Raw genomic sequence first — 23,952 nt, 5'->3', positions numbered from 1 at the left:
TTTAGTGGAATTTTAATGAGGACGTGAATCTTCAAGATGGTAATTATCCCTTTATATTAAAAATACTATGGCATGAACGAAAACGTTTAGGTCTTTAATCAACCATATTAATATAATTTATGATAATTAGACGTACTTTGTTCGTATTTTGATTCGAGATGATTTATTAGTATGATTGAGAATTAATATAGTTATGTTGGACACAAATTATAAAATATGTATGCGGATGAAAGCCTCGATAGAATCCGGTAACTAGTACCTATAGATACAGATTTTATAAGAAATATTGTCCATTCTGTACGTAGCCAACGTTGCATCCTCTTTCAAAGCAGAACTCAAGAATACTAGTCTTGCTATTGAGGGGTGGAATAAAAGTCGCAGGATCGATTCGGACCCCATGGACTATTACCTACTGGTAACACAAGTGATAAGCTTAAAAGGAGGGATAGATAGAGATATTAGCCATTCCTTCATTAATTTGAGGCATTGCTACGATTCTCACACCGTGTATATTTATGCGTTGTATTTTAATTATTATTCAAAGTTCTTTTTTATGAAATTTGAATCATTGACTCATTTGATGAAAAGTGAACTCAATCACCCATGGAGTTTTGCAACATCGGAGACTTTACAAACGCATTATCGGCTTTTATTTATGATCAGTAAGTAGTGAACTGTAGTTTACGAATTACCGTAGACAACTCTACTAATACCCGATCAAATCTAACAATTTCTTGATACTTACTTATATGGCATTTATTGGCAAAATGTAAATTTCACCGGAGCTTTGGCACACGTGCCTAGAGTGCAGTCTGATGAAGAAAACAAAACGAGGCAGCTCAAAGAGAAAGTGTAAAACTAACCTAATGTCTTTCCTATTATTAGTTTTCGAAACTCATTACTATTAGCGCGGTTACTAACGGCTTTCTCATTTTATAAACATAATAATCACATTATAAAACTGTGCTATTACCGTGACTATTTGTCTGAATGGTAAAATTAGAAATTACCAACGGATTACTTTAATATACTGTACTCACTAATGGAGGGGTTTATTCTATTATATTATTATATTTATTATTTCCTAGCAAAGGTAGATTTAATACCAAAGAGGATTATTTTCTAAACAAATCTAAATAAATAAAAAAATTAACAAAACAATATTTAAAAACAAATAAATATGCACTAAATGTAATAAAAATAATTGCGTATTCAACATATTTTTTTAGAGTCTAAATTAAATGAAATGAAAAAATTAGACTACTTAAAATTCGATTTACAATTATACAACGCATTTATAGTTATTGTTACATTTGGAGCCAAAAAAATACAGATTATTGATAACCTCCTCCTTTTTGAAGTCAGTTAAAAAAGAGAACGGTGCTTATAATATAAAGTTATTAAATAAGGTTCTGTGTTGGTTGAATGTAGACGATGCTTGAACGTGTCGGAAAAATCAAGCCTACTGGGAGCGTATAGATATTACGATCTTAATATTTTATGTAATCCATTATTCTTTACGTGCGAAACCGACACGAGTAACTAGTATTTGTATAATTCCTTAATATTTTATTAGACGGTAGTCGGAAAACTCGTACAGTACTCGATGTTACTTTGTTAACTATTTTTTTCGGGTTACCTTTCAAAAAAAAAAAATAGTATTCGATAATTTTGTTTTCAATTTATTAATAACAATTTTATGTTTGAATTTCGAACACTGAAGGAATTTCGAATTTGGATCACACGCCACTTTTTTTTTCAATTAATTATATAAGTAAACCTCTTTTTTAAATATTAAAAAAAAATGACGTGATCGCCATCGAAAAAGTCGCGTTCCAAAAAAAAGTAGCTACTTATATATCAAAATATTCCGTGCGAGTGCTATACTAGAGAAAACTTTAAGTAACAACACTTAGTTTTCCTTTCAAAGTTGCCCTGAAGAGCAATTCCGACTGCAAAAGAGTGAAAACCACTTAAAACAAAACTTTAAACACTCTCCGAGCACATATAAAGCAAAAATTAAATAAGAACGTATCTCATTTATGTTTCTTTTTTACAAAAAAAAAAAAATATAAGTTCCTCTCACGTTCCCGCAATCTTTGTGAGTGATTCTGTGGAAAGGAACGGAATTGTGTAACAGGGAGACAGGCATTTACGCGCGATATTTGAATTGACCAATCAGCGCGCGGGACCTAGCTCTATAATTGAACGTTAGATATTATATCATTACCGAGAGAATATTACCATTTTATTGTTTATTCCCAATTTTAACAAGGTACTTTTGTTTCCAACATTAGGGAGTTAGACGAGACAATCGATACTGTAAAAATATAAGCTAATTCCAACCAAAACTGCACCGTGTCTCACACGTTCATGTCCTGTATTTTCCCTACTATATAAAAATGGATGACTTTATTTCTACATAATATAAAACTAAATCGCTTACCACCACTGCACTATATATTTTTTATAAATGATCTACATAAAAGATTAAAATGCGATTTTCATGCAAAAACATAGTGGTCAAGAGGAAGGTCTTTATTTATAATAAACATATATTATATAGAAGAGAAGAGTCTACTATAGTATAAAACTTCCTCACCCGGAAAAAGAACTTTCTTTTTATGACCGTCCTTTCATCTTAAATTTATATATAGACCGGTAGCTAGTATAACATATGGTAAAGACGAGAGTCACAGTCAGCAATGATCGGAGAAATTTCAATCTGCCCAATGCCCCTGGGTACAGTTTGCAAGGGGGAACATTTCGTGATCGTGATCGAGATAGTGGTCGGGCGACGTTATGAGAATTACGTGCAATTTCAACCATGTAAAGACTTTTCATTCGACATTTATAAGGCGACATACGCTAATTAATAATAATTTATCGATATTAGACATATATCACGGTGGGTGTAATACTAACTCGTATCTCGAGCCCTCAAACGGTGTGCCCTATAGCACTTTTGCAGCTTGGCGGGTATATTATATTGTCATGATTTTTAAATAATTTTAATTGAAGTAATAATATTTAGTACTGCTTTAATTTTTAAATACGTTGTTTTTAAATTAAATAACATTTTTAAGTATTATTATTGATTCGGTTATCGACAACATATTGGTGCAAGCCCGTGTCTTCCTCGGGTGGCGTGGCGTGGTGTGGCGACTGGTACCGCCTGGCACGAGAAAAAGAACACAAGAGGATTGATTGGGAACGAAAAAGAAAAAAAGGACATTCTTGTGAGAATAGTGGTGAAGACTAGTTAATTTTAATATATTAAGCGGATACTTAATATTGTATCAAGTGATAAATTAATATACTGAAATAATTAAATGTTACGTGAGTAGTTTTATTACACTTCAGAAGTGACACGGACCGGATAAAAAGGTATGTTTAAGCAAATATTATCGAGACATTTTGTCTGTGAGGATGTTGTTTTAACGCCCACAGCGGTAAATTATACACTATTAATTAATTAATGAATTTTTAATACTGTCAGCAGACAAATAATCTTGATATAGCTTATTTCTTTTTGAATTAAGCTGTTGACCGGCTTATTAAAATATTTAACATAGAAAATATATAATAAAAATATGATGATATATATATATTTTTTTATTCTTATAAATAATCTACCATTCTGACTACATATTTACTTGGTTAATAAATCGCAATGCTGATTTTCTTTTTCTGTGTCCATCTACTAATAAATAAGATATTATTGATCTCTATTCTCTTATTCTCTAGTCTTAAAGTATTATAGAATCGGATAATGTTAGGGGGTGAACTATGTTTGTTCATCGGATAATGTTAGGGGGTGAACTATGTTTGTTCATCGGATAATGTTAGGGGGTGAACTATGTTTGTTCATCGGATAAAGTTAGGGGGTGAACTATGTTTGTTCATCGGATAATGTTAGGGGGTGAACTATGTTTGTTCATCGGATAATGTTAGGGGGTGAACTATGTTTGTTCATCGGATAATGTTAGGGGGTGAACTATGTTTGTTCATCGGATAAAGTTAGGGGGTGAACTATGTTTGTTCATCGGATAATGTTAGGGGGTGAACTATGTTTGTTCATCGGATAATGTTAGGGGGTGAACTATGTTTGTTCATCGGATAATGTTAGGGGGTGAACTATGTTTGTTCATCGGATAATGTTAGGAGATGGACTATGTACATATGTAGCTGAGCTGAAATTATTGTTGTTTTTGCACATAGTATGGTAAACAGATTACGTCTCAGATAATATTTATACGTTTTAGAATTTACTGGCAATGTCATCTGATCATGAAGCGGACACGCCGCCGGTTACGCCTCCAAAGCGACGGCGGCCGAAGAAGGCGAGTAAACGAAGAAGGCGAAGGAACTCGTCTTCTTCGTCATCATCCGCTGATGAGTCTTCACCGCGAAGGACGCGTAAGCTATCAAGCAAGCTAACCTCTAGAGACGTGCTGAAACTTCTGTCCAAATGGAAGGGAGAGTCAACAAAGAATAATTTTGGTAGTAACAATAATTTTAATAATGTTATTCCTGAATTTGACCCGTCCTGCAGGACCCAAACTATTGATTGCTGGCTGCGAAAAGTAAACGAATGTGCCTCTATATACGGTTGGGAGGATAAGCAGACAATACACTACTCTTTACAAAAGCTAATTGGTCTGGCTAAGAAATGGTTTGAGTCTTTGCAGACGGTCAAATTTACTTGGGACGAGTGGCAACTGAAATTACGCAAGGCATTCCCCAGCGACGAAAATTACGGACGTCTCTTGGAAGAAATGTTAAATCGCACATCACGTAATGATGAGAGCTTGCGGGAATATTTTTATGACAAATTGGGTTTGTTAAGTATGTGTGAAATTACTGGTAAGAAGGCCGTTGATTGTATTGTGTACGGCATAAGCGACCGATCTGTTAGGAATGGGGCACAGGCTCTCGATAGTACGGAACCAGAAGATTTGCTTACTTACCTTTCTTCCCAAAAATCACAACAGGCTATGAGTTACAATAATAGACCGCGTGAACGCACATTTCAAAAGCCCAACAACTCTGCAAACACCAATACGGGTGCCAGCAACTCAAATTTATATTCTGTAATTTGCTACAATTGTCGCGTTAAAGGTCATCCTTATTTTAAATGCACTAAGCCGCTAACAATATGCAAACGTTGTAATCGGGTAGGACATGACAGCGACCGATGCAGGCTTGACTCCTTAACATCCACAAATCGTAATTCAAACAATAACGTAGAGAATTTTGAAAAAAACACTTTAAAAATTGACACAATTAATGACCCTAATAGTAAGTTCTTCAAAACTATCACAATCAATGACCATTCTCTCAAAGCCTACATAGACTTCGGGAGTGAATGTACTCTTTTGCGTAAAAGCGATGCAAAGTTTTTGAAACTTGCACAAAATTATGACAATATTCCAATTGTAAGAGGGTTTGGTCAGTCTTCTGTAATACCTTTGTACAAAACCTTCGTTTCTGTGAGGGTTGATGACATTGAATCGATTATCGAAGTATTAGTGGTTGATGACGCGCACATGCAGGTATCTGTGATTATTGGACAAAACTTTACAGAACAGCCATTCGTTACAGTCTTAAAGAATAGTGACAATCTGACGTTCTATCTAAGTCCTAATAAAATTCCATTTGATAACGATGAGGATACATTAAAACTTTACGTTACCGATACCACTAACATTTCGAAAACCGGCGTTGTCCCTGTGCAAATAGATCATGATTTTACCGGAGATATTTTTATTGGGGGCTATAACTCAGTCGAACCACGGAAGGAATACCGGTTGTTGCCGGGCGCTTACCGTATTTGTTGCGGCAAAGGTGGGGTCATTATTTCCAATCTGTCCGATAGTACTTTAACTTTTGAAAAGGACGCCTTGATATCTAGAGCAAATCCCTTTGTTGAACGGCCTGCTTACCAGATTAACAGGATTGTAGAGAATTTCTCTACGATAGAACCCCTCAATAAAGCCGACATTAAGATTGGACCAGGTCTTGACAATAGTCAAGCAAATGCGCTTTATTCGTTACTTCAGAAATACCGGGACTGTTTCGCTACCAACTTGGGTGAGATAGGCTGTGCTGTTGACGTGGAAATGAAAATTGATCTCGTGGATAACAAACCGATTGTTTACCGACCCTACCGCCTATCTCATTCCGAACGTGAAAAGGTCAGAGAAACAGTTAATGAACTTGTACAAAACAATATCGTTCAAGAGTCAAAGTCTGATTATGCTAGTCCAATTTTAATGGTAAAGAAAAAAACCGGTGAGCAGAGACTATGTGTAGATTTTAGGGCATTGAACAATAAAACAGTCAAAGATAGGTTTCCTCTTCCTCTCATTGATGATCAGTTATCTAATCTTAGTGGGAATACCTTCTTTACCACCCTCGATCTCGCATCAGGATATTATCAGATCCCAATGGCTTCAAGTAGCCGACATCTCACCGCCTTTGTCACGCCTGATGGGCATTATGAGTTTTTAAGAATGCCCTTCGGACTCGCTAACGCGCCAGCCGTCTTCCAGAGGATGATCAACAAAATTCTCGGTAATAAGCGATTTGAATATGCGTTAGCCTATTTGGATGACGTGCTGATACCATCAAAGGGAGTGGACGAGATGTTTTGGCGACTAGAGGAGGTGCTTAAAATTTTTAGAGAGTTCGGATTAACTTTGAAGCTCTCTAAGTGCCGTTTTTTCGAGGCCACAGTTAGCTACTTGGGATATGACATTTCCTCACAAGGCATGCAACCCGGTGAGGCTAAGATAACAGCGGTCAAGGGATTTCCCACACCTCGCAATACACACGAAGTTCGTCAATTTCTTGGCTTAACTGGTTATTTTCGCAAGTTTATAAAAGGTTATGGGGAAATCGCTCGACCGTTGACTTCTCTATTAAAGAAAGAGGCAAAATGGCAGTGGTCTGAGATCGAGAACCAGGCATTCTCCCTTTTGAAGGAAAGTCTTGCTAGTCGTCCTGTTTTGGCCCTTTATGACCCAAGATTGGAGACCGAATTGCATACCGACGCCAGTTCTGTTGGCGTAGGGGGCATATTGATGCAATGGCAGAAAGAATCGCGGGTTTTAAAACCAGTAGCATATTTTAGTCGCCAAACAACACCAGAGGAGAGATATTTGCACTCCTATGAGTTAGAGACCCTAGCCGTCGTATGTTCTCTAAAAAAATTTAGGGTTTACCTTTTGGGCATACCTTTTAAGATTTTCACCGATTGTGCTGCACTTAGAACGACACTAACAAAAAGAGATTTAATTCCGCGTATAGCGAGGTGGTGGCTGCAAATAAGCGAATTTGATTTTAGTATAGAGTATCGACCGGGGGTACAAATGCAGCATGTTGATGCTCTCAGTCGAAATACCACTCTGCCCGCGAACTCAGAGGAACATTTATCCGTTAACATTTATTCTATAGAGAAGGACAACTGGCTTCTAAGTTTACAAAGAGCAGACCCCGACATCTCGCGTATTTTGCAAATTCTAAAACCGGAAGACGACCTAGAGTGCCGGGATATTCGCAAAAATTACGTTGTTAAAAACCACGTTATTTATAGAAAAATAGATGACCAATTACGCCTTGTTGTGCCACGAAGTGCAAGGTGGCAAGTATGTCGGGCTAATCATGACGAAGTAGGACATCACGGCTATTCTAAAACGCTAGAAAGGATACAAAGCAATTTCTGGTTCCCAAAATTGAGAAAATTTGTAAAAAAATATGTAGCGGCTTGCTTAGAGTGTGCATACAATAAAGATACTGCAGCAAAACGAAAGTCTGGACATTTATACCCAATTGAAAAGGTTAATATACCTTTTCACACTGTCCATATGGATCATTTAGGGCCATTTGTTCGCAGTAAGGATGGTAATACTCACATTTTGACCGTAGTCGACGCTTTCACAAAATACGTGTTCGTTAGACCAGTAAAAGATCTTAAAACCAAAACCACTATCAAAGTCCTTGAGAAAATATTTTATGATTTCGGTATTCCGGCAAGGATAATATCTGACCGCGGTACATCTTTCACGTCGACAGCCTTTAAGACCTTTTGTGAGGGACAAGGAATTAAGCATGTATTGAATGCGGTCGCTTGTCCCAGAGCCAATGGTCAAGCCGAAAGATTCAACCAGACTATTCTTAATTCACTAGCGGCACAAAATTCTTTTGGCCACGAGCGCGACTGGGACAAGTGCCTGGGGAAAATCCAGTGGGGCATTAACAACACTGTGAATGCCTCAACACAAAAAACGGCGACCGAAGCTTTGTTTGGACTCAAAATGCGGGATCATTTGGCAAATAAACTTAATGTTATAGATGAATCTATGACTTCTAATTTACAAGAACTTAGACAAGATATTAGCTCTAACATACAGAATGAGCAAGAAAAATTGAAACTAAGACATGATAAAAACAAAATTTCTGCTGTAAAGTATAAAGTCGGTGACCTGGTAAAGATATTGCGAAACAATTTTGCCAATGATGGGAAGAGCACAAAGCTTTTGTCAAAGTTCATAGGTCCTTATAAAGTACTAGAGGTTCTAGGAAACGATAGATATACGATAGCCGATGTCCCAGGCTTCAATAGAACGGGCAAGCCCTATAAGACTGTAATAGCGGCAGACAGGATGAGACCCTGGATACATATAAAGGCTTTGGAGGTATATAATTCAGACAATAACAGTTCCAGTGAGCATAGTGATCACAATAGCGCTTGAATGTATGTGTACAGGGTCTTATACTAAATCCATGTAAATATTTTTTCTGTAAACAATTATTTTTGGTACAGCGTGTGTTTTATTAAATGAAAAAAAAAAAATATTATGTATATGTTCATATGTGTGTGTATGTGCATATATATGTATATGTATAAATTACTCACTGTGTGATCTACACACATCTGTTGAAATAAAAACAAATATAAATATAACTATAATATGTAATGTATGAAATAACACAAATGATTTATTCCAATGTAATCGCTCTATTTTCTTTAATTATTTCAAACTATCAATATTCACTATATAATATGTTTATAAATAATTCGATTACTAGCTTAATTGGCGAATGTCATGATTTGTTGTATGTAGGATTATTAGCGCGCTAACCTTTGAGTTGTACTCTTAAATTTATGTATCATTATTATATTGTGTAGAGTTAAGTTTGTGTTGAGAATTGAGCTAAGTGTTATGTGGTTATATAATATAACAACCAATTATTGTCATATATTAGCAAAGGGTGTATTTATATATAAACTATAATGATTAGCATGTCGTGCGCCGGGAGTCGGCACGATGTCGGATGGCCGAATGTCATGATTTTTAAATAATTTTAATTGAAGTAATAATATTTAGTACTGCTTTAATTTTTAAATACGTTGTTTTTAAATTAAATAACATTTTTAAGTATTATTATTGATTCGGTTATCGACAACATATTGGTGCAAGCCCGTGTCTTCCTCGGGTGGCGTGGCGTGGTGTGGCGACTGGTACCGCCTGGCACGAGAAAAAGAACACAAGAGGATTGATTGGGAACGAAAAAGAAAAAAAGGACATTCTTGTGAGAATAGTGGTGAAGACTAGTTAATTTTAATATATTAAGCGGATACTTAATATTGTATCAAGTGATAAATTAATATACTGAAATAATTAAATGTTACGTGAGTAGTTTTATTACAATATACTTAGTGAGTATTTTGTTTGCAATATACAAAGAAAATGTTTCAATTCTAAAAAAAAAATTATTGGAAGAAACCGAAATTGCTCTTGATTAATATAGGTTATAACTTAAACACAAAATTTAATGGGCGGGTCGCGACTAATACTAGAAAGAGAAACATGTATTTATTTTATAATATTTTATAAAGAATAAAATATCATATCATATATTATTTCAATAATCATCAATTTCTTTCAATATTCCGGACATCCCGTGAAGACGACATTTCGTTTACCATTCAATCACTTACATAATTCTATCATCAATGTACATACAAGTTTATTTGGGTCAAGGTAAACTGTATCAATTTTATCGCACGCGGTTAGACGTGCCACTAGGTCCGTGCGCCAATTATGGCAAATACGTTGGTATAACAGATGTTAAGTATGATATTTATTTATCGTATATGATTCATAGCAGAGTCTACTGAGTTTATTTTCTGATATACTCGGTAGGAACTACATTTAGAATCAGCGAAAAGTTTAATTTCAGTTTATCTTATGACGTAAAAAATATAAATTATAAATAACTAGTGGATAAAGACTAATAATGTATTGCTTAAAATCGAATATAATTCGAAGATAAACCATTATTTCTCGTATATGTAAAAGATTAAAAACAGTTATTGTGGATTACCCTAAGAGATAGACGTATACCATCTAAACTTTTTTGAAAACCTTTTTAAGGTGTACAATACTGTACAAACAAACAAACATTATTTCGTTCTATCTCGTAGGGTTCAGCCAGCGTTTAAAACGAAAGCGTAAAAATTAATGTTTCTCTATTAAAATGTGCCTGTATTATCACATAAACCTTCCTCTTAAATCAATCTATCAATTAAAAACTGCATCAAAATCCGTTCTGTCATTTTAAACATCTACATACTCAGAGAAAGACAGCGGTAAGCGCCTTTATTTTATACGATGTAAAGAAGGAAAGAGCAAATAATATCATAGCATATCATGTTAACTATAAAGTAAGTAAAGTAGTAAAGTAACAGCCTGTCAATTTCCCACTGCTGAGATAAGGCCTCCTCCTCCATTAAGGAGAGGGTTTGGAACATATCTACCACGCTGTTCCAATGCGGGTGGAATGCACATGTGGCAGAATTTCGATGAAATTAGACACAGCAGGTTTCCTCACGATGTTTTCCTTCACCGCCGAACAGGAGATGAATTATAAACACAAATTAAGCACATATATATATAGTGGTGCATGCCTGGATTTGAACCCGCAACCATCGGTTAAGACGGACGCGTTCTAACCACTGGGCCATTTCAGCTCTAAACTAATTATAAACGTTGAACAAATGTTTTTAATTTAAATGACACGTAATCATTCACCGTGGTCTTCCGAACAAAATAAATTAATATTATTACGAGCATTATTTCATAAAATAAATTTCGATTCTTACAATATAAACCCATCTAACTACACGTATGAATCATAACGAGACGAACAAAAAGTCGAATAAGATACATAAAAACTATTAAACAGTATTAATAAAATAATATTTCAATTAATAATTCAGGGTCATTGCTGCGGAAAATTATAAAGCGCGACAAAAAAATACATCAGTTGTAATAAAAACATATGAAGTTACTCGATTGAAGTTCCTAAGCAAGTATATATATGCTAATAATATTTGTTTGTTGTTTGTGTATTGAGGAGAATGTCCGGAATTAATTATCCCATTCTGAAAGGGTTTAACCAGAATGCTTTAGCATTAGGAATAGTTATAGAATATCAATTATATTAATTATATATTAAACTGGTGGTAGCTTCATATAAGACAACATAGACAAGATCACGTACATTACACTGGTCACAATGCAAGTAGCTAACGCATTTGCGTTATAGAAAATCAGAAGTAACGACGTATAAGATAGATTTGTTAAATGACAATTCATAAGTGATTCCCAACTTGAATAAAGTATATATTCATTTTGATTTCTGTTACATAAACTAAGTATAATATTATTAAATAGAGCGATAAGGCAAACCGTTTTCTTATTCCTCACTTTTAATAATACGATCAATGATGTTATTTCTTACTTCTTTGTTACTTAAGTATCGAGTTAAGTTATTTTCGTTTTGACAAATATATGTTGCTCTTGGTAGAATGTATACATTAAATATAATTTGGTTTATAATCTAATTGTAATTAATTTACAATAAAACTAATTATGTATACATTTCTCGTACTTTTTTAATGTGTTGTTAGTCTTGTGATATCACAACAAACAGACCTTTATATATAAGCATATTTTAAACAATCATCAACAACCAAACAATGTGACCTTACAGTAAGCCCTAAACTTGAATTAGTATTTTAAGATTAAATAAATATAATACCCATACAGCAATACTTGTGTTCCGGTTTGAAGGGTGAGTGACCAGCGTTGATACACGAGGGATATGACGTCTTAGGTTCCAAGGTTCGTGACGCATTTAAGGATGGTTAATCTATACATATAATAAAATTGGACTGTCTGTTTGTACACGGTATATGTCATACCAATTTTTGTCTATTTGTTCCGTCTAATCTCTAGAACGATTGGACCGATTTAAACGGGACTTTCACTAGCAAATATCTTATATTATCAGGAGTAGCTTAGTAGTCTAAGCTACTACTTTTTCTTCAAAATCAATCGCGCATGTAGTCGCGGGCACAACTAGTATTACTTATAGTGTATCTCTATGTTGACCACTTACCACCAGGTATTTCACCTGCCATTCATACACAAAACTATTCTTTAAAAGCACATTAGATTCTGCCTGTCCATAATTTTGACTTCCGAAATCGATTGCATAGCAGTAACTTGGACGATCTCCGTGGTCGAGTAGTGTGTACACCGGTTATCTTGGGTAAGCCACTCTGAGGTCCCGGGTTCGATTCCCGGCCGAATCGATGTAAAAAATTTATTAGTTTTCTATGTTGTTTTGGGTCTGGGTGACTGTAGTACCGTCGTTACTTCTGATTTCCATAACGCAAGTGCTTTAGCTACTTAATTGGGATCAGAGTAATTTATGTAATGTTGTCCAATATTTATATTTATAACTTTGAAATGTCAACTTAATAACCATCAGATTTAACCACAAAATTAAAGAAACCAAGACTATATTTATTCTAGTGTTCCTTTTCTGTGCAGCCTTTAGATATATCGACTTACATATGTAAACAAGTGCAAATTCGCTACATGACCTTCGCCTGATTGCCTTGCCTTGCTCCTACTGGTATGGATACAAATAATTCTGATTCAATACAATTATTAAGAAATATAAACATTTTATTAAAAAAATAACCAAAAATTAACGATTACTAGAAATTGTGTATTTATCGAGATTCGACATAAAATTGAAAATTAGATGTTTTTAGGGTTCCATATCTATAAATGAAAATATAATCTTTATAAGATCATTTCGTAGTCCGTTTGTCTATCGGACCCTGTTTTGCAGAAACGCGTAGAGGTATAAAGTTGAAATTAATACCAAATATTGGAATCTGCGGTCCCTTGGAGCTGTGAAACATTCAAACCTCTCAGTATACGCTATAAAAATATACGGCTGTTTATGTCGCTATTCCCATACATTAACAAAAAGAAGCCAACCTAAATCCTAAACCTAAATATCATACACAAACAAACTGGGAAAAATGTTACTGAATTACCTTTGCCTATTAAGGAATTGAGATATATTTTATTAAAAAAAAAAGAAATATTATAATATAAAATAGGCTATTTGTCAATGCGAATAATAAAGTGACAATTATTGGTATCAGTATATATAAATATGTACTAGAAATAAAAAAAAAAATTACTGGGTTTCTTAACCTCTATCACATAATATAAAATGGATTTTAAAAACCAGTCAAATAGCCTATTACTTAATTAGCCTCATTAGTTAAAGCTTCCCCTCGCCTGCTATTATGCTGTAATCAGGAGGGTCCATAACGATTTATACATCTCCTGGAATAATGAATGTTTGAGTATTCAGTATTAATTGAATGCTTCCTATGAGGCTGAATCGAAAATGTTATATTCTTATATTATTTATTTTTTAATATTTACCATGATATCAACATCTGCAAGATCGAATAACACGACGCCGACGTTTATAAAAAATAAACTCTATAAATGCCCCAAATTAATGAAGAAATTACAAATAGTCCTATTGACTCGTCTTTTTAAGCTTATCACTGGGGTTAGGAGTGGATACGACAAAGCCCAAAGGATCAGGTTCGATTCTGCGCCTTTTACATCGCTAGGCGGCAAACCATGGTGCTATTGACGCTTAAATATTAATAAATTTCTGTGCTTAATACAAAGTCAAGACGGGTCACATCTTGCTTCACATATATTACATACATACACTAATAGCCTGTAAATTTTCCACTGTTTAACTAAGGCCTCCTATCCCTTTGAGTAGAAGGTTTGGAGCATATTACACCACGGTACTCCAATGCTAGTTAGTGGAAACAAATGTGTCAAAATTTCGTTGAAATTAGTCACATGCAAGTTTCCTTACGACGTATTGCTTTACCGAGCTTGAGATTCATTTTAAACAAAAATTAATCACATGAAAATTCAATCGTAATTGCCTTGACTTGAACCCGTAATCATCGGTTAAGATGCACGCGTTTTAACCACTGGGCCATATCGGCTCTTTCTTCGGAAATACCTAACTCACTCTCATCTAACAAAACGCTCTCACCTTAGTTCATATGCATTGGAACCGCAAGAAATCAAATCAATCCTCAAGTCTTCTACAACCATTGTATATTAATAATAAAAGAGGCATATTATATGGGCTCAGACAACCGGATCTCAGAAACACATTGTATATGTTTCGCGGTAGAATAGTAGAGTAGAAAAACCCACACAAGGGTCAACCCTTATAGACGGCTGTACCATTTATATCTTGCAATTTCGCATATGAAACTTATGTAAAATATACTTAAACTCGTGATCGCACGCTGCTTTGTTTGCGTTCTAGGCAACAATTCTTTTCTGATAAGAGCCTCTGCTAGTCTTTATGAGCTTATTGAAGTTTGTGAAGATTTTGATGTTTTCTGCAGAAAGCATAATAATGCTAAGCGATACATGTCAGAAATGTTTGTAAAGACAGTTTCTTTTTTTTTTTTAACTTATTTTTTCTCTTTTTAATTTTTTAACATGTGGTCTCATTGGCGGTTTTTTTTTAATGATACTTAGTTTTATGTGTATTGTTATTATTTTTGGCATTTTTCCATTCTCAGTCTCTTTGGTGCTATATGTAAGAACTGTTATTGGCCTAATAGTTATTAAACATTTGTTATTTTGTTTATCAACGGCTGTATGTTTTTCAATTAAATAAATAAATATTTAGGTATTTGGCATACAAGTCATTCCTCAGAGTTCAGGCTTGTTTCATGACAAATTTAATAAAATTAGCTTGAATTACTTCTGAATATGTAATACTAGAAGAAGTCGTCGGCGGCTTCGCTAGCGTTTTAGAGTGTTGGTTGTCATGTGGCAGGCAAAATAAGTAGCCTTATGTGTATGTATGACCTTTCTTGGTTGTTCCTAACTTGGTTCAGCGGTTTGGTCGTGAAAGAACGACGGACAGACAGTCAGAGTCACTTTCACATTTATAATATAAATATAAAATAGTATATATGTATGTTAGGTATTCTATCACAATCTGTCCATCTATGTATCCTTGAAGATAATATAGATCGTTCATGTATTCAAGACATAAAAGTGAAACAAACATACTATGATATTCATTTTATTAGTTAGGATATGAATTGATACGAAGTTGTCAAATACGTAATGTCTAAACATCCTTCTCGGGTAAAAGTATTCATTTCTCATGAAATAGCTCTCGCCCTTTTCCGACAACTTGAATGATAATATCACGATACCCTTATCACTGTTATCGTCGAGATTTATCAACATTGCTCAATTTTGTTCCTTCATTTCGTTCAAACGAAATTAGATCGTTTTGACAATGCTTGAAATATTTATACTTAAATCGATTAAAATAAACATTACTAGCGACCTTTTATACAGCACAGCACAGGTGTAATGTATTTACAAAAATATGATATATGTAAATATATTTCTTATGAGGATTATTTTAGCTGGGATAATAAAATCACATCATTGGTTGCAGAGATTACCTACTTACAAACAATTAAATTTTAACCCTATATGATGTTATAATAGTATGTTATTAGTAGATAATTATAGAAATCTACTTTCATAATGGTAACATTTTAAAAGTTAATATACATATGTCTATATCTTAGTACTACTATTTGGAACATATGAAAAAACAAACATATTTAAAACACTTCAAGATAATACCTTATTTTACACGTTTCTTATTGGAGCTTATTTTAACATGCATCTAACTTAGAGAGTTGAAACTAGGTAAGTTAAGTTGCAATTATTATAACATAGAGACTCGGGCTGATGGCCGACCCCACATAAAATTGGCATGAAAGAGGATGATGACTCGAGCTGATGGGATGACGGAAGAGATGGATGGCGCTCTTTAATAATAATAAAACCTCATCTCATTATGTTTATTTTGATCTTCTGAGATAAACAACAAGCCGTATGTACCGATTTCATATACGTTAATTGACGAGAAAAAAGAAAGAGAAATTGAACATGAGATATACATAGGTATATAATTAATATAAATCGTATCGTAATATAACGCATTGTAAAGGCAAATAATAATAAAGAGTATTATTATTTGCACACAACGTTTAAAATATTGTATAATTTGATAAAGATTCATACTTTGGGATAATTAAATTATACTAAAATTGTCCATTCAGGAAATAAACATTGTCCTCGCAAGAACTTACTGAAATTAAGAATATTTGTATTTTGATATCAACCTCTATTAATTGTCTGACAATTTTTAATCCAAATGATTAATTAGTCTCTACGACTTTGAATTAAATAAACAACAAAAATATTACTTTTAATCAAATACGTTGTATTATAATGACGTGCGAAGGCGGAAACACAGGCACAAAAAAGTTTAATCGTGCTTGTTTTTTACACGAATACCTTGTAGCGATCACTTTACATTTAGTTCCCAAGAATTAAAATACGCCCGTACAATGTAATTAAAAACAAAAAAATCCATTTTATCGTTATAAATCTTTATGTAGTGTGTGTGCCGAGTACGACAATAAAACATCATTATACATACGATATTAACTGCCGTAACTGGATATAAGACCACACATACACAGCTTTGAACCCAAATCCCAAAGACACAAAACCTCAAGTCGGGCCGATAAAAAGTTAATAAGTTTTTCGTTCAAATATTTCAGAAATAGCCCGAAGTCTTGAAAATGAAAGTACATTGCCGTGCCTCGGAAAGCACGTATTGCTAATAGTCCCATCGGATAATGAGAGTAAGGGAATAGAGTGCAACTGTGTTTACACACACACACATGCATACTTGTGCACTGTAACGTATTATCCTGCGCGTTTAGTTGGTTTCCCTTAACCATCGTAACCGATATCGGTAGGACGACACCCTCATGATTTGATTAATACGTCCTTGAAAGCGTTTTTCATTACGACCATAATATTAAAGTTTTTCACGTTCAGCGACACCGTTCCATTTAATATGTATCATGAACGTCGCGTTTAAACAAAACGAATATATAAATATTATTTTTGGACAGTCATCGTTTAAAATTCTTTGACCTGTATTAAAGCAGGCAAATAAGTAACCATAGCGATACGTAAATTTATTTCAGTTTGAGGCGCCATATTTGAAAATTATGTATGTATAATAAATATAGCTTTAATGCTTAAAAAATCATTTGATAATCGTATTATTGCTTAAACCTTATCTGACTGTAAACATAACTATGATATGTGGTTATGTAATTATTTGAGATAGATAAAAAAGACGTTACTGCATATTATATTTTGACCTTAAAATTATTCGGTAATGATAATTTTAGTAGTTAATTACCACATCAATTATATTGATGATTTATAATAATTAAATTATTTTTAATATTTTATAAATCATCATTAAGTAATGTTTTTAATGGAGTAGGTGTTATCAAAACGTGTTTAATTATACAATTTGATCGACCTTTGCAAATGAACGTGACATCGTGTAATCGGTAACTATGCATATTTTTGCATATGTACGAAAAAGCTGAATAATATAATATACGAAAACAATTCTATGCAAAATCGTCATAAGTATTACACGAACATGACGAAAAAATTAAAAAAAGAAAATGTTAGGTAATACTCACAAGCCCACTTTCCTTTTGATTTGAAATCCACTTTGTTGACTGCCGGTCCAATAACGTAAGTATAAACTAAATTAACAACACATTTAACGATATAATAAAGCAAAACTAACAAGAAAAATATACCGATCTTTTCTAAGTAATTAAATTGAGCCATTATTTTAGATTTAATTACAAATTCACTTTGTTAAAATTGAGGTTATGTTTAGAGACCGCTCACTCACTACCAATTGACACAATTCACGCATGCGTACTGACGTCCGAAGAAAGTAAGTTTGCGCATCGAGCGATTCGAACGAACACGTACGATAAGAACAGAATATTTCCGGATTGAAAAGAGATGGCGATTAATAATAAAGCGCTATTTCTTTCACACGCGCACAGCTAATTATGAGGGGCAAGTTGGGCACGTTACATTAAAACAAATAGTACAAGATAGAAATGTTATTAAACCTAAAATTGTTATGTTGCTGAAAAAAGGAAATATTGAATTATTATTTGTACTTTTTACGAAAAAAATATTGGTTTTATTTATTTCAAGTAAGTCAATTGTATTTTTTATTTATCAAACAAACGTTAATTATAAATATGTTCTGTTATTTTTTTTTTTTTCATTAAAAACGAAGTACTTACCTACTAAAATTTTTATCTAATGCTTCTGTTTGTGTTTGTGATATTACGTGTAGACTCAAATAGTTATATTTTAATTATGTGTTTAGTGTAAACTGTATGCCATTCTCAATCACAAAAAAATAAATTGTCAATAAACAATTATCATAATCAAAACGATAAAATTATAAAAAAAATAATAATCCAGATTTACTCATTAATTAATTTACATTTTTATGACTCACTTCAGTCTATTTAGTGGATTGAAATGTACACCGTTTTTTATAATGATTTTCAATACTAATGATATTTACATTAAAAACCAGTGGGTACATAACATAAAGATAAGGTAAAAGGGTCAACACAATAAGTAATCGAAATAAAAAAAAATTAAAGTAACTCGGGACTACAATTTTTTAACGTATAGATTGCAGACGAGACTATCACTAGTGTACTGATGGTCACCATCGCCCATAGACAATGGCGCTAAAATAATACCAATGCACCACCAACCTTGGGAACTAAGATGTTATGTCTCCTGTGCCTGTAGTTACATTGGCTCACTCACCCTTCAAATCGGCATTTTAAGGGTTACTGATTGAATAGTTATGTAATTTATCCTCAAATACATATTAATGAGCTGAGAGGGCCTCAATTTCCCAGTTTATTTGATTATCATCTTGTAAAAAAGAGCCGAAATGACCCAGTGGTTAGAACGCGAGTATCTTAACCGATGATTGCGGGTTCAAACCCAGGCAATCACCACTATAATATGTGTGTGCCTAATTTGTGTTTATAATTCATCTCGTGCTCGGCGGTGAAGGAAAACATCGTGAGGAAACCGGCATATGTGTAATTTCATCGAAATTCTGCCACATGTGCAATCAACCAACCCGCATTGGAACAGCGTGGTGGAATATGTTCCAAACCCTCTTAATGGAAGAGGGGGCCCTATCCCAGCAGTGGAAAATTTACAGTCTGTTACTTTACTCTTATATATTAATAATTACTATGAATAAAAGAACAAGTAAATACTTGAACTATTTAAGTGCTTAATTAAAACTGTAATCAACACTAACGAATAGCTAAAGTAGAATAAACTTACTTAAGTTAATAGATTGCTTTCAGTGATAAGTCGCATTGTACTTACACGATTTTCAGAAATGTTATGAAAGTTATTAACTCAGTAACTTCTTCGGGTCTCAGAGCTGAAATACTTAAGGTTGCTGTAAGGGAAGGAGCAGACGCGATTCGAAAAAAAAATTGAATTAAGCGATTCCAATTTTGAAAAAAAAAATGATAGCTAGCTTATATGACAGTTCCATTTTTGAAAAAAAAAAATGATAGCTAGCTTATATGACAGCCATTTATGCAAAGTAATATTTCTTAGTAGCCTGGTGAAAAAAAATGGTAGAACATTCTCGTTCGGAAAGCAAATAAGCTAGTTCTGATCTCATGGATTTCACATCGAACGGAGTGAGATATGAAACAAATGAGTTCGATTTCACAATGACCAAGTTTCGGAAAATTATAAATAAATATATCAACTTATATATTTAATATATTATCTAGTATTAAAATTGTTTAATTCAGATCGAATAGAATTTAATCGATTTTTTTTGCCCTAAAATCGCTATCTCTCTTGTATGATAAGAGCGCCTTACTCGCTGGGAAATTTTAATTAGCTTCTAAAGTTGATACTTGTTAATTTTGTGATAGTAATGTTTTCAATTCACTCCCTAAGAGAGAAGTTTGTTAAAATAATTCCGCTAACCATAAAAAGCAAGATACTGATAACAGTAAAAATGATTGATAAGTAATCAAAATCTATATTAATATTATAAATGTGAAAGTAACTCTATCTGTCTGTTTGTCTCTTTCACGTCCAAACCAATGAACAGAATTTGATGAAATTTGGTGTGACGCAAACTTGGATTTTGAGGAAGGACATATGCTACGTTTTTTTCTTAGACATGACAACCTCATAAAACGCGAGCGAAACCGCAGGCGACAAATAGTAGATAAATAAAATTATATAATAATAACACATTTCAATTTGCATAGCTTAAATATGATTGCGACCTTCAAATACAGAACCTGCAATCATCAGACACAAACGTTAAGATCTGGTTTCTTAGACCTGCTGCTATAGTTATGGCATTTTTTTTATGGTATAGGTTGGTGGACGAGCAGATGGGCCACCTGATGGTAAGTGGTCACCATCACCCATAGACAATGACGCTGTAAGAAATATTAACTATTCAATGTGCTATCAACCTTGGACTAAGTTCACCTACCTAGGCTCACTCACCCTTCAAACCGGAACACAACAATACTGAGTCCTGTTATTTGGCGGTAGAATAACTGATGAGTGGGTGGTACCTACCCAGACGGGCTTGCTCAAAGCCCTACCACCAAGTGTATGTAAAATGACCTTCTAAAATTGTGTCGTATTGATCGCTTTATGCATAACGAAGGGTTTTTATTACTCCGTTTAAAATGCCTTCATAATATTTTACAAGAATAATTAAGCCTAACTTAATAAGTTGGTCTATTAATATTATATAAATGCGAAAGTAACTCTGTCTGTCTGTCTGTGTTTGAATTTAATGAAATTTAGTATGAAACAAAGTTGAACTCCAAGAAAAGACATGGGCCACTTTTTTTCCTGACACATGACAACCAACACCCTAAAACCCGAGCGAAGACGCGGGCGATTACTAGTTGTAAATATTGATAAATTGAAAAGACTTCGTTTAAAATTGTTACAGTAATAAAAATATAGCACATAACTTATTGCTGTTCGTCACAATTTATACCAATATTTAGCACCTAAGTGCTCAGTCAAATAAAAAAATCTTGTAATGATTTTCAGGCCTCGACCCTGGAAGATAAAGAAAATATTTTTATCTATATTGTCATATACTTAAGCCCTTTCAATGTTGAATTGCAGTAAAGGTATTTTCAGCTTAAAGTGTTTAGATAGGATTGAGTCAAGTGTGATGATAATTTTACGGGGTAAATTAATAATAATTACAGTACAAGATTCTTTGCTCATATGATTACTCCACCTCCAATTTTCGAAAGTAAAAAAGCGTTTATATTTTCAACATTTCATATTTCCTCTGATGATGCATATATTCATATATCAAATCATTGATATTGACTTCCAAGTTCCAGCAGAAGTTATTTTAGCTTGAGCATTTTTATTTCTTAAGTGTTGATGTTTGAAAGCTCCCCTAGGAAATTTAAAACATCATCGCACTGTATTCCTGTAAATTGGTTAATGTTTAAAGTACATAACAATTTAAAGAAGATCTTGCCATTTGTTTGTGATATACGTTTACAAGTAGGGATTGATTTAGGTGTGATTTGGCCTTTTTATCGCCGTTTTCTTGTAATAGCCTGTAATAGACCACAAATGAGCTAAAACCTTTTTTCCTTTCAGGCAGAACAAATGAAGTTTATTGCACACACACACGTAGCAGAATTTCATAGGAATCAAATTTCCAGGTTCATAGTGTTGTTCTGTATGGATCAGAGCGTTGGGCTACAAAAGGGATGACTGAAAGACAATTGCATGTTGCGGAGATGAGAATGCTGAGAGGAATGTGTGGTGTTATGCGAATGGATAGAGTAAGGAATGAGTACATAAGAGGAAGTTTGAAAGTGACACCGATAGCCCAGAAGTTATGTGGAAGGCAGCTATCATGGTATAGGCATGTAATTCGGAGGAATGAGGAACATATTGTGAGGAAGGCCTTGAGCATGGATGTGGATGGATATAGAGGTAGAGGACGCCTTGGTCGTCTGATGGATCGAAACGATGGATGGATTGTGTGAAAGACGATATGGTTAGAAAGAATGTTACTTGTGAGATGACGTCTGACAGAGGAGTATGGAAGGAGAAGACATGCTGCGCCGACCCCAAATAAAATTGGGATAAGGGCAGGAGGATGATGACAGTGATTTCCTTGATCGTCGATGAATTATAAACGTAAATTAAGCACATAACATACCGGTAGTATTTGAACTCGTTATCTTTGGTTAAGACGCACTCGGCTGTCTGCTTGCCATTTCATATTTAGAGTTAAATATCATGAAAAACACATATAAACACAGACAAAAAGAGAGTCAGTACGCACTTGCAGAGTTATCAATGCTACTATGCCATTACACCGACAAACAGCAATACAAACCTAATCCTAACCAAATAATAGTATTATTGTGTCCCGGTTTGAAAGGTGAGTAAGCCAGTATAACTAAAGGCACAAGGGACAAAACACCTCCGTTCCCAAAGTTGGTGGCGCATAGGCGATGTAAATAATGACTTTTATTTTTACGATGGCATATTCTGGACTACACAAGTGATCCAGATCTTTGGAGCATAAAAATATCGGATTTGATTGTATCGGGAGGCAGAGTCGTGAGGGATTATCACAAATACGTCCTTAATCCAAGATTACGTCTGATGGCCCAAGTGTAGCCACTGATCTTAATGCTGCGAGAAGCAAAAAATTTCACAGGAGTATTCGAGACTTATTTTTCGTCTAGAATGTTCTGTTTGAATTCTTTGACGTGATATATTCATAATTCTCACATTTACAAAACATATACTAAAACCGCAAAGTAATATTTTGAAATGATGACATTCTACATAAAACATAATGTGAACGGTGAATTTTCTAAACAGAAAATTTTGAAAAAACCTCGGATGGATTTTTAAGAATTCATAATCCATTAATAGGGGATTAAAAGTTGTATTGAAATTTTTGGGAGTTAGAAAAACGGTATTTTTAAATCAATATTGAGATTTGTGCTTCCCAATTAAAGGAAGCGTTTTGTAAAAATTCTTCGCTTAAGCTGCTTAAATTGGCGATTAATGTTTAAACAAACAAATTATACGTCATCTGAGAGGCTTAATAAGACATGAATTTATATGGACTTTCTTCGTTACATGGCTAGTTTTTCTTAGTTGAGGTAGAACTAGGGCTACACACCCTGCAATCCGTTGGAGGCCCGCATAGGCGGGCCGATCGTCAGGGCGTCATGGTAGCAGGCGTAAGCGATCCCGTGGCGCCCGCCGAAACACGGAGAGGGTACCGCTGGTTTTTTAGTGGGTAGGCCCGGTGGACCTTGGCGCAGTCGGCGTCCAGGAAACCGGGGAGTCCCACACACCACCCCACTTTCCATTACGTGGGGGAATCGAGTAAAGCGTTTTTTTTTTTAAAAAAAAAGGTTGGGCTTCACAAGCTACCCAAAAACTCTAACATTCAAGAAAGTTATATGGGTGTCTGGAG

At 34.2% G+C, this 23,952-nt stretch overlaps 1 protein-coding gene across 1 annotated transcript in view; it reads right to left on the bottom strand.

Moving 5' to 3' along the window:
* The window catches only part of LOC124532752 (very-long-chain 3-oxoacyl-CoA reductase-B), a 39,862-nt gene extending 21,532 nt beyond the window's left edge, over positions 1-18,330 (bottom strand). The window contains exon 1 of the mRNA XM_047107808.1: positions 18,047-18,330. Within this exon, the coding sequence (XP_046963764.1) occupies positions 18,047-18,200 (154 nt within the window). The 5' untranslated portion in view covers positions 18,201-18,330. The remainder of the gene's footprint in view (positions 1-18,046) is intronic.
* Between the last annotated feature and the right edge of the window lie 5,622 nt (positions 18,331-23,952).

The sequence above is a fragment of the Vanessa cardui genome, chromosome 10 (assembly GCF_905220365.1).
Source record: "Vanessa cardui chromosome 10, ilVanCard2.1, whole genome shotgun sequence".
Classification (NCBI taxonomy): domain Eukaryota; kingdom Metazoa; phylum Arthropoda; class Insecta; order Lepidoptera; family Nymphalidae; genus Vanessa; species Vanessa cardui.
This window is presented reverse-complemented; position numbering and strand designations above follow the sequence as displayed.